Source organism: Nyctereutes procyonoides, unplaced genomic scaffold (genome assembly GCF_905146905.1).
Source record: "Nyctereutes procyonoides isolate TBG_1078 unplaced genomic scaffold, NYPRO_anot_genome, whole genome shotgun sequence".
In the NCBI taxonomy this organism is placed as follows: Eukaryota; Metazoa; Chordata; class Mammalia; order Carnivora; family Canidae; genus Nyctereutes; species Nyctereutes procyonoides.
In genome coordinates, this window is record NW_026575024.1 from 44,426,415 (window position 1) to 44,439,365 (window position 12,951).

The 12,951-nt window shown below is 44.0% G+C and overlaps 1 protein-coding gene across 4 annotated transcripts in view; it reads left to right on the forward strand.

The window, feature by feature from the left end:
• RIN2 (Ras and Rab interactor 2) overlaps window positions 1-12,951 on the forward strand; it is a 213,502-nt gene that overhangs the window by 104,516 nt on the left and 96,035 nt on the right. For 3 of the 4 annotated variants that reach the window (XM_055344961.1, XM_055344968.1, XM_055345003.1), the window contains exon 3: window positions 1,690-1,782. In XM_055344961.1, the coding sequence (XP_055200936.1) occupies window positions 1,690-1,782 (93 nt within the window). Of the gene's footprint in view, window positions 1-1,562; window positions 1,783-12,951 lie in introns of those variants that run through there. The other variant, XM_055344975.1, reaches the window with a different exon arrangement.

The following is a 12,951-nucleotide window of genomic DNA, read 5'->3' on the forward strand; positions in this document are numbered from 1 at the left end:
ATGTGTGTGCTTCCACATGGAAAGTTAATCATTTGCTCCCCAAGGTTACAGTGTGGCTCCTATTCCCCTCTTGGTTCTGAACACAGCACTATGTTTTCCTTCTGGAGTCGCTCCAATCTGTGGATTTTGCTAATATGCGATGAACTTCAAAGGCCTGGGAGCTGGGGCTGCATTCAGCTGCTGAGTCCGAGAACCTAATGCTCTGAGGTCAGCAGAATTGCAAAGGAAAGCTCACCAGTCTTCTCAGGAGGCTTTAGAGTGTTGGCCTTCATCCCAGAGGGATAGCAAGTGGAGAGAAACACAGGGAAGGCACCTCCAAACCTTTAAAGTGACTGAACCTTCACTAATATAGGTGAAGGTTCAGGAAAGAGGGATGGGTGTGCACTGCATTATTATCTCCCTAGATGGGATTCCACAGATCAGTGGAGCCCACTGTGGATGGGAACACAGAGGCCAATCTTAGGGCCAAAATGAGCCTCTTTCCAAAGAGCATTGCTCCCTAATGCACATGTAGTTCTCTGCTAAGTAATTACACTTTAACACTTGTTGACAAGTCCCTTGGAGCTGCTGGCTCCCTGTCTCCTAGCGCATAATGAGACAGCTTTAGCAAACTGGCAGCAGCAACGGTGGCTTTGGTGCCTCCCCACCCCCACCCCCACCCCCGCAGTTGAACCCCTTTTAATATTCCTTGATGTGGTGTGACATGTTTTCACTTTACTGTCCTTAAACCGTGTTGGTCATAATCAGGACGAGCTTTATTGTGGGCATGTTGTGGTGAGCGGAAGAGATCATGAGTGGGAAAACAGTTTTGTTCCTGGCCCAGTCGCCCTGGGTAAGGAAGGTTCAGGAATGCTACCTAGGTCCTCGATGCACACTGCCTGGGATGCGGCCAGCTGCCTGGGTGTGTATGTATTTTACTTAGACGTGGACACTGAAGGCTTTGTAGCCAAGAGGGAGGATTATTGGGTTTTGATGCTCAAGTGAGGGAAATTCCAAGCTGAAATGGCCACAGTTATGATTCAGAATCATATCATGCCTTTACATTTTTCTGTGCATTCCAAAGTGCCCTGCCCCCCACCTTGGGTTATCATGGAGCTGTTTCGGGGCTCTTCCTTACGCAGACTCATCTCTGTCAATGGGGACAACAGGATTTCATCCCCATCTCTGATTTCTAAGGAGAAAATAAAGGGATTTCTTCCCAGTGCCCTTATGTTGACCTTGCCTGGGGGAGAGGGCTAGCAGAGCTGATGATGACCTCATCCCGTTCCAGCAGGATTTCCTGGGACATGCAGGGCCTCATTCTTCTGCCGTCCCTCTGTGTTGAGCCACATTAAGTCCATAAGCTTCAGAGCAGATTACGGTGACATCTAATATCAGTCCCTTTAGGACTCGAGCGTGAGGTCAAGCAAACACACAAAGCAATCATTATACTTTCCGCAGTGCTAGAGACCTTGTGCGTCAGCTGAGGAGCGGGAGGTGGGGCAGCGAGGTGGGGCGCAGGCTAGGGACTGTGCTGTCTGGGGCAGGAAATCAGCCTGAAAGGGGATGGAAGGGCTTTGGTGGGAAATAAATGGCACTGTGTTGTTGACGGAAAAAGATCTTGGCAGGACCGTTGTTGTGAGTGTTCTGTGGCTTAGAAAGGAATTTCCTACAGGCTGGACTAACCATTAATAATGTCTCTACCTTCAGGAGTCCCGGGCGTGCAGTAGAGTGTCGCTGGGGGAGATGTCAGCTTGGACCATGGGCGCCCGCGGTCTGGACAAGCGTGGAAGTTTCTTTAAGGTAAAAGGAAGCCTTGATTGGGATTGCTAATGGGCAGATTCACTCACTTTGCAGGGCTGCATGGGGAGCTGTGGAGTGGAGGGAAGCCTGCTCTGAGCCAGCTCTGGGGGGGAGGGGCAGCGGTGGGAGCTTGCCTGAGCCCAGCTGCGAGCTGTTATGGGGTTTTATAGTTTACAGTAGGTTGGAGGTTTTGTGACTTAGTGCTTCCAAGATAGGCCCAGGACCCAGAGCTGCAAGATGCCACCCTGTGTAAAACAATCAAGGCGATCTTTGTCAACTGCTCAGCTGTTCTTTTGCTGCTGGATGGTTTTATGATAGAAGCCGAAATTTGCATTCCAGTGAATTGGTGCTATAGGCAAGTGTGTTTTACACTCTGCTTGATTGTATGAGTCACTTAAGTCCTCATTACAAAATAACAACAGTAAAACAGATTCCTGGGTCTCACCCTAGACTGATTGAACGTTATTAGCTGGTGTATTTTATCAAATACCAAGGGGCTTCTTGTGATCAGGCAAGAGAGAACCAAAAGCAGCATGATTAAAACTGTACCACTTTCCAATTTGCATATTGATGTTAAGGGGTTAAAGCACCTTGCTAGCTTAGTGAGTGAGATAAGATTCTAAGTGGGTGTTTGATGTACTCTGTGTGTATGTTGTAAATTAAGACTTGGCGGTCATTTCAAATTTGCACTTGGGCATTCATTTCCTCTTTATGGCTTTTACTTTGTATCCTTTCACCCTTAAAGTAATGCATACTCATTGTACAAAATTTGGTAAACACAGAATCATGTAAATGACTACAAAATGGAGGTAAAAGGTACATTTGACATCTGTCATAGGCAGGTGTTCAAACACCAGACCTTTTTCCTCAAAGGAGAAATGATATAGAAGCCTTTTAGTTAATGAGGAAAACTGACAATGTTTACTGATTATTCCATCCTGATGAGTTGTAAGTTTGTATTAACTTGCATTTATATGCTTCTCATTTGCAAAAGACTAAACCTGATTTATTGCATCAATTTTGGACTAAAAAAAAAAACCCATCAGAAGAGCCTGTTGATATAGTAAAGCTAAATTCAATAAGCTGACTACAGTAATGACAGACATTACCACAATACAGTCCCACTGGGGTGCAAGTGGGAGCACAGGAGGCATCTTTATAGGGTCTATGGGTCTGGATGCTAACCCTTTGAGCTGCATTTTTCAAGAGAGAAATGATTAGATTTCAGCAGAGTATGTGACATCATAGTTCAGGATTGGTGGATGCAGCAAGAAACTGGTCTTGAATAGAGCCTTGGTGAGTTAACTATTGTTTGATAAGCAGGCTTTTCCCAGGTGAGCATAGTGTTTGCCAGGACAAATTGTTTTATAGGAATTTCCTGCAGCAAACAGCAAAGTGATTTATTGGTTTAAAGCCTTAACATCCTGGGCAAGAATATCCTGGAAGAAATAGTTATGTTAACACAGATGGTCTCAATTATTCATCCTCATAGTTTTGTGATGTGGACTTATCAGTCTCCATTCTTGATCCGTTTACTCAAGTTTGAATCAAACCTGTACATCATCCACCCATTTGAGCCAGACGAGAAGCTCTTCAGGTCCCCTGTAGACCAGCTATTAAAACCACCAGGCTCCTGATTCATCTCCAGTTCCTGAATCCCATATGTGTAGGTACTTATTTCATCCTGGTAGAAGGGACAAGCCCACCCCATTCCTTAACCTAAAGCACTGTCTACATCAGCATAACTATTGGCTGTTCGGTAACTACCACACTTTGCTCAGGAAGTACGGTGGGCCTGAAATCTTACATAGCAGTTGGATTTTATAGTCAAAACCAAAGGAGAAAATTGAGTATGATCAAAATCGCCTTTGAAAATTCCTGAGAGAGGGTCTACATTGGACTCAATATTACCTGTTAAGTCCATGGTAGCCAGTGTGTCCTGCAGTTCTGGGGAAAACTTTAATTCAATTCTTTTTTTCCCCCCATTGGACAGCAGGTAAAACAGTTAACTTATATTTTTGGGCTACGTCCTGTGAAAGAATCAATCAGGCAAGAGGTGAGAGGCCTGCCTGACTCCCTTGAGAACAAGTCCTGTTTCATCTTCCTTGAATCAAATGCCCTTGAGGAAATGGCTGGCAACATGGCTTGTACTACTGGACTTGGTGTTGTCTTTCTCCTTTTTTTTTTTTTTTTTTTTACCCAGTGCTTAAATTGTTTAGTTTGCTTAAGTTACATATTCCAAGTAAATGGTATAGTTACTTTGTACTTCTTTTCTTTCTAGACATTGTTATTCTTTTTTTAATAAATTAATTTTTATTGGTGTTCAATTTACCAACATACAGAATAACACCCAGTGCTCATCCCGTCAAGTGTCCCCCTCAGTGCCCGTCACCCATTCACCCCCACCCCCCGCCCTCCTCCCCTTCCACCACCCCAGTTCATTTCCCAGAGTTAGGAGTCTTTATGTTCTGTCTCCCTTTCTGATATTTCCCACACATTTCTTCTCCCTTCCCTTATATTCCCTTTCACTATTATTTATATTCCCCAAATGAATGAGAACATACACTGTTTGTCTTTCTCCGATTGACTTACTTCACTCAGCATAATACCCTCCAGTTCCATCCACATCGAAGCAAATGGTGGGTATTTGTCGTTTCTAATGGCTGAGGAATATTCCATTGTATACATAAACCACATCTTCTTTATCCATTCATCTTTCGATGGACCCCGAGGCTCCTTCCACAGTTTGGCTATTGTGGACATGGCTGCTAGAAACATCGGGGTGCAGGTGTCCCGGCGTTTCATTGCATCTGAATCTTTGGGGTAAATCCCTAACAGTGCAATTGCTGGGTCGTAGGGCAGGTCTGTTTTTAACTCTTTGAGGAACCTCCACACAGTTTTCCAGAGTGGCTGCACCAGTTCACATTCCCACCAACAGTGTAAGAGGGTTCCCATTTCTCCGCATCCTCTCCAACATTTGTGGTTTCCTGCCTTGTTAATGTTCCCCATTCTCACTGGTGTGAGGTGGTATCTCATTGTGGTTTTGATTTGTATTTCCCTGATGGCAAGTGATGCAGAGCATTTTCTCATGTGCATGTTGGCCATAGACATTGTTATTCTTTACTATGGCTATTCTATCATTAATGATAGGATACTATTATTATTAGTTATTATAATAAGTAAATAAATATTGTTAGTTATTATTGATGATTTCATAATTTAGGCATGTAGTTATCAGTAAGGATGAAGTCAGCTGCCCTTTGGACATTTAATGCTGACTCTGGAGGTTCATCTTAAAAATGCTAACATAGAGATCAGTTTGCTGGGATGGTTTGTTGCTCAGCAACTTCTGGCACCCACTGGCTCTTCTTTCACTTGTCATGCTTCATTTCGATTCACATTTATCAAGCACCTGAGATCAGCCAGGCTCTGTACTAGTCACTAGGGAAATTTCAACCAGAAGTCATCCCTGATTCCATGGAGCTTTCAGTCTGGTAAATGAAAAATAAATGCCTTGATCAAATAATCACAATGCTAAACACATAATAATATCAAAAGAGACAGCAATGCTTCATGTGAGAAGTAAAAGAATATGTACCTCTGAGAATATTCCAGATAAATCTTCCCTGAAGAAGTGTCCTTTGATTTGAGAGATGAAGTTGACTCCATATTATCTCAGAAGGTGAGGTAAGGCACCCTTGTGTCTTGCAACTTATCTGAGTCATTTCCGTGAGCCACGATAGACAGGAAACCACAAATCAAAGCTTGCCACCAGTGGTTAGCAACTCTGGTTTAAGAACACAAATTAGGGGAAGATAATGATGAAAAAGAGGTCTGGTGGTTGTTTTCCAATTATCTGCACTTTACACAGAATTAAATGAGCCCTAATCACCAAGAAATGGATAATATGCATGTGAAATTCAGCTGTGACTCAAGAATGAAACCAAGTATGCTCACACTTCTTGAAAGTGTCCTATCTGTTCATAGGACATCTCTAGTAAATGTGAAGATCAGCATGGCAATAGCATAAGAGAGTCATTCCAAAATTTAAGTCTACCCCACCTCCCCATGGAGTCAACCTCAGCTTTCAAACCAAAGGCCATTTTCTCAGAAAAGATTTCTCTGGAACATCACATTGGGTTACATATTCCAGAGCCCCATTTGCTTCTCATACGAAGCATTATTTTCTCTTATGACTCATAATATGCTTAATATTATAATGATTTGGTTGGCTACCAAAGATTGAGCATTGTAGGGTGGTTGACAATGTCTGGTGGTTACAGTTCATGCGGAATCACACAGATGATGCTCGTAATCTATCTGCAGTACCACCAAACGTATTTATTTGTTTCCAAACTATTCCATTCATCCACATTGACATTCAAGATCTTCTAGCTATGCTTCCACCTTCTTCTGCCACCAGTCCTGCCCCTGTGGCATCTTGGGTCTGTTCCTGTGGTCCAAACCTGCCGATGCCCAGACTCCAGGCTTTGCCCATCCCTCCTCCTCCCCCTCTCTTTCCACCTCTCCCTGCTGGGCTCCCAACTACCCTTCCAGGCTGACATAAATGCACTTTATCCAAAGGAACTCACATGGTCTGAGTTGGCGTCTACCCTTTTGTGTGTGTGTGTGTGTGTGTGTGTGTGTGTGTGTGTGTGTGTGTCTGAAGATAAAATTGTGGCAGAAGGCCTAGCTGTAGTACCAGGAAGTAAACTTCCATTCATAACTTGACTTCTGCCATGAGCAATTTGCTCTGTCCTTTTGACACTGTGTCCCTGACCCTGAGAGGGAGCCTCTACAGCAGAGGACAATTGCAGAAGAGGACCAGTGTGTATTGCCATCGACAGTCCGATTTCTTCTAGGAATGCCTGGGTGAGCCTGTGCTGCACCACAAGTTGGTAGAGCTCTCTGTTTCTCAGTGATTGCTACGCAGCCTCCCTTTGCCTCTGGAACAGGGGAACAGTTTGTGTTAACTGATCAGGAAGAAGATGCATTTGACAACAGAGACCCTGCCGTCTTGTGCCTCCCAGGTGCTCATTCGTAGGGAGATGCCCTGAGTGTGGGCTCACAAACCAACTGGAGGCTGCGTGGGCCCTGCTCAACAACAGAGGCTAGGTTTGAGAGGTGTTCTTTTGGTCATTTGGAATAGTTTGGATAACAGGTGCATCATGTTCGTCTTTTCAGACAGTCCAGAGAAGCCATAGAAGAGAGAGCTCTCTGGCACCAGAGAATAGAGTGTGACTAGCTCTGAAGAAATCTGATTGCTAAAACCTGACTCTACAAAACAGATAAAGCAGGGGTGACGATTACGTTCACTCCAACTCCCTAAGTATCCATCCCTCCTCAGCATTTGAAAAACTATTCTCTTTTCAAAAATTCCATCTGCAGGCAGATTTTTTTTTTAAGATTTTATTTATTTATTCATCAGAGAGAGAGAGAGAGAGAGGCAGAGACACAGGCAGAGGGAGAAACAGGCTCCATGCTGGGAGCCCGACGTGGGACTCGATCCCGGGTCTCCAGGATCACACCCTGGGCTGAAGGCGGCACTAAACCACCGAGCCACCAGGGCTGCCCTGCAGGCAGATTTTTAATCATCCAGAGCTGCCACAACCACAGAGCTTGGGTGTCCATGATTTCCAGCATTCAGGTTTCCAGACTATTCTTCATGTGGAGAGTCATTTCTTTGCATGCACAGCCCAAGATAGCAATTCACTGTTGGGTGGCAGCGGACAGAGAGCAAGGGCTTGAAAAATAATGGATGGAGCCAAAATCACAGTTTAGTCAGTAATTTCATTAAACATATCTTCCCGTGGATCTGTAAACACTCACAAGCCACAGGCATGAGCGCCACGCCCTTGTCTCCTAGCCTGTGCGCTGAGCAGTGAATAGACATCATCACCTCACGTGCTAGGCGTCCAGGGAGGCACCATGCCACAGTCTGTAATCACGAAAGGACTAAGCACTGCAGAAAAAACAAAACAGAGATTAGAGATTCTGTCGGAGTAGATGACGTATTGATAATTATTCATGCTAATATTGCAGAGCAGAGCTGACGTCAGTATTTGGTGTCTCTTTTATTTTCCTGGACACTAATACCTGGAGAGGCCTTAGAGCAGTGCTGTCCCATAGAAATACAAAGTCAGCTACAGGGGTCTTTCTAAGTGTTCTAGTAGCCACATTTAAAAAAAAAAAGTGAAAATGATTTTAATACTATATTTTATTTAACTTAGTACCTCTAAAATATTATCATGTAAATATGTAATCAATATAAAAGTATTAATCAGGTATTTTACAGTCTTTTTTTTTTTTTGGTACCATGCCTTTGAAACACAGGATATATTTTACACTGAGCACCTCTCGATTCAGACTAGCCACATTTTGAGTGCTCAGTCACTACGTGTGGCCGGTGAAGAATTACATGTTATTTGGTCTAAACTGCTTCCTATTACAGATGGTTAAACGGAGGCCCAGGGAGGTTGAACTGCAGCTCGTTAACCTATGGGAAGGAGGGAATTGTAGTTGTCCTCCAGTTGTTGTGCTTTCCCTTGAAGCATCCCACCCTAGGTAGCAGCCCCCCCCCCCGCCCCGCCCCCAGGAGATCCACTCTGATCCCTTCCTGTCTGTTCTAGTGAGATTTGCCAGGAAATTCCTTCTGGAGAGGTCATGGGGACAGTGACCCCTCTTTGGAAGAGCATTTGACTTTTTTGGGATACTCCCGTGCATCTCTCACCATCTGCTCCAGATCCCTCCAGGAAACAGATCAGTCCCTCGGGGCATGACTTTCTAGGAATGTCATAAACTTACTGTATTGTGGACAGCAGTTCCCATTTGTGTTTTCAAAAAGCAATGGGTTTCGTGGTTTAATGGGGTAGTTTTTCCGGCACATTCTGGCCATTCGTTTCTGATATTAAATATTGCCTTTGGGGCTGCAGTACTTTCTCACTTGCTTTAAGGAACTTTTTTTTTTTTTAAATCCAGAATGAAATAAATTTCCCTGGTCCCCCTCAACCATATATTTCTCCAGACTTACTTGTAACTCTGAGTTTCCGTTATTAGGGAGACGCCAAGGAGGGAGATGTAGATTTGAAGGACTATCATGTCATTGTATAATTTTCAGAAGGTTAAAACAAGACTCATATGTGGAATGATCATCTGTCAAAGCTTTATTCACCCCATGCATTAAAGCAAGAAAACACTATAAATCTGGTCCAAAGAACACATTGACAAGTGTTATATCTGTAGTTGACTTAAAAAGTCTTTTTGTAATAAATTTACTGGGTAAAATCAAAACTGGTCAAAGTCCTACAAGCAATAAAACTCTAACCATTTTTTATCTTTTTTTATTATTTAATTTTTATTATTATTTAATTTTAATCTTCTAATCTTTTTTTTTCCTGAACAGAAATCCCCAGTCTGACATGTAACCACCCAGTGCCCAATTCCTTCCTAAGTAGCACATAGCAAAATCAACACAGATACACCCCCCCAGATAATTAAATAACCTTTAGATGACTTTATTAAATAATACCCAAGCATAATGCTCAAAAACCAAAACAAATTTTCCACCTGGAAATTTTAAGACTTTCTAATAAAAAACTCTTGGGTGAAAGGGGAAATACAAAATGGATTTATAGAATTTCCAAAAAAAAAAATCAGAACACTACCTGTCAGAATCAATGGCATTCACTTAAAGCAGAGAACAGAGGAAAATTCACAGCATTAAGCACTTTCTCAAAAAAAAAGATATGCGTCACCCACCTTTTTGCCTTATTTTCAAGGGCTTTTTTTAAAGATTTTATTTATTTATTCACAAGAGACACAGACAATGACAGACACAGGCAGAGGGAGAAGCAGGCTGCATGCAGGGAGCCTGATGTGGGACTCGATCCCGGGACCCCAGGATCACGCCCTGAGCCGAAGTCAGATGCTCAACCACGGAGCCACCCAGGCATCCCTATTTTCAAGTTTTAAATAGTGTTTCTTATTCTGCTGAAACAGCCTATTTCCTACCTTTCTACAACCTTCCTCTTCCCTGTCCTCAGCTTTTTTCAACCAGGATTTGTACCTTGAAGAGTGAATTTCTTCAGTGAGGTTGTAGAACTATGGGAAAGCTTGTTCTGAGTTGATTGATTTAAATACTTTAGAAGAAAAATTTCCCGTTCACTGAAGAATTGTGTCTGTATTAATAGCACTGATTTCTGAGCTCTTTTTCATAATGTTAAAGCCTTAAGATGATGTTTTGGATACTGCTCTGACACCTAAAGTCACCTCCCAGAGGCTGACAAAATCCTTGCACGTGTGTCTGTCACCAAGTTCACCAGACTAAGGTGAAATATATGGAGCCTAATTTCGCAGGATAATAATAGTCTTTCTAGCTTCTTTCCATGGTAAGCAGAAAATCACCTTCAGAACAGAATGTGAAAGCTGCATTATCTGTTGCTATGTAACTAATTGCCTCAAACCTCAGTGACTTAAAGCAACAAATATCTATATCTCACCATTTCTGCAGGTCAGGAATCTAAGTTTGTATAACTGAGTGCTTCCAGGGCTAGGTTGCTAGGAGATTGCAGTCAGGTTGTTGGCCAGGCTGCATTCTCATCAGACTGTTTGAACAGTGGGCACCCTACTTCCAAGCCACCTGGCAGGTCTCCATCCCTCTCTGCAGGGCTGGCCTCAGGCTGAGGGTGCTGGCTTCCCCCAAGGCGAGTGACACAGGAGAAGACAAAAGAGATGATGGCTAGAGTCTATCACCTAATCTTGAGAGTGCTGCCCCATCACTTTTGCTGTGTTCTGCTCAGTGGAAGCCCGTCGGGTAGTCCAGCCTTCACTCAAGGAGATGTCATCTGAAGGTGTAAATACCAGGATGCAGAGTTCTCCAGCTATTTTAGAGACAACAATGTAGGAAAATGATTTAGTCAGTCAGAAACCTTCAGGGCCAGACAGAATGACAGGAGTGATGTGAAAGGAGTGGGCCTACGTGGTGTTGGGCAGGTAGTTTTTTGGTGGGAAAACAACTGACTGGAGAGCACCAGGCCCTGCCGGGAGGGGGACGCTGCTTATTCAGTTTCAACCAGATGCTGACCCACAAGAACGAATGTAGGTCCTCTGATATTTTTCAAGAGAGGCCAGAAATCCAGATTTTTATATGAGAGAACCCCAAATTAAAAGGTACAGTGAGGGGATGCTTGGGTAGCTCAGTGGTTGATCATCTGTCTTTGGGTCAGGGCATGATACCACGGGGAGCCTGCTTCTCCCTCTGCTTGTGTCCCTGCCTCTCTCTTTTTTGTCTCTCATGAATAAGTAAAATCTTTTTAAAAAATAAATGAATAAAAAATAAGTACAGTGAGGATGGAAGAAAATGCTGCTGAGCACAGACTTTGGCCTGGGGGCTGTCAGTTTGAACTCCTATTTAGTTAGCTGGGAGAAGGATCAGCCAGGTGGAAAGTTCAGTCTCCCAACACTGCTGACCCCCCAGGAGGCCCTGGGGGTGTGCAGGAGAGATGGATACCACAGCTGCTCTCTCTTTTGTGGGCCTCACATTCAACAGTGACAGACTCTATGAATTCTAGCTGAGCCCTGCGAGGCAGGACCAACCATGGATGGACTGAGGGATATTCAGGGAAAGGAGCCGCAAGTTTCTCCAGGCCTTAAGACAGGGTCTTGGGTCAGCCATGATTACCAAGGTATGTAAGGACCTTAAGTTGCAGAGACTCCTCCTGCTACTTTTAGGAGCAGCTTCTCACGTGTAGCTGATGGAGTGCTGACAGTCCACTGTCCCAGATGTTAAAGGTATCAAGAGAGGAACTAACATGGGAAAGAGTCTTCTTTCTCCTTTATCTTATCTTCTAAAAAGGAGAATGGCTTGCCAAAAATACCCCTCCTTCCTTCCTGTAATTCCAACTGGAGACTCATGTTGAGTTAATAAGTAGCACTTAACTGGAAGAATGTCAGATGATTCACTAGTCATTCACATTAGTATAAACTAGGACTTTATGAACCACTAGCTACAGTCAGCCTAGAGAAGAAATTTGAGTTCATGTGCACTGAGGAGAAGGGGGTTCGAATAAAGCAAATTGGGATTTCTGAGGCAAAGGATGGACCTTAGGGACCCCCTGTGGGTGGATGAGGCAGCATGGGCACCCATCACCCAGAGTGGAGAGGGAAGGGCGTCAGGAAGTAGTAGGTGGAGATACAAATAATCCTACCTTCTCCATAGTCTCCAAACACCATTGCCCTGAACCTGGGGACTGAGTGGTTCCACATGGGCCCTTTATTTAGAATATATCTTTTACTGCCAAAAGAAAATGCTCTGTTCACAAAACTCTGACACCATATGTATGGGCTTTTCCCACACCAGCCCATTCTCCAGTTCTCTATGGACACCAGCTGGGTATCCAAGTGTGACATTAACTACTCCGGGTAAGCACAGACCTCGCAGGTTGAGGGCTCAGGCCCACAGGACTGTCCCTACTTCAAACACCAATCAAAAGCAGTGGGCTCCCAGATTCTCCAAACTTCTGTCCAACTTGGCTACAAATCAGTGGTTCCCCCAACCCCTCTTCAGGTTGTTCTTTACTAGATGGGCTTACAGAACTCAGGGAAACACTTTATTTCCTGTTACCAATGTATTATAAAGGATACCGATGGACAACTAGATGAAGAGATACATGGGACAAGATCTGGCAGGGTCCTGAGCGTAGGACCTTATGTCTGTGTGGAGTTTGGGATGCACCACTCTCAGCCTCACCAATCAGAAGCTCCCCAAACCTTTGCATTTAGAGTTTTTAATGGAGACTCATTACGTAGGCATGGTTGATTAAATCACTGGCCATTAGCAATTAGCTCAATCCCCAGCCCCACTTCTTTCCCCATTCCAATGCTCTAATCACAGGGGTTGGTTCCCCTTTCCCCTGGCTCATCCTGAAGCTACTCAGGGGCTTGCAGTGAATAACAAGACACTCCTAACATTTCTATCACTTAGGAAATTCCAAGGGTTTAAGGGCTCTGGGTCAGGAGGCCCAAGGGGAATGATAACCATCACAGACAAAGACAAACCCTACAGGTGCAAATCTTTCCCCTTAAGGTGGCACTGCTAATGGGCACATAGGAGTTTTTGATGACAAATCCAGCAGTCTGAAAGGCAAAGCTTAACCCCATTAGCAATGTCCT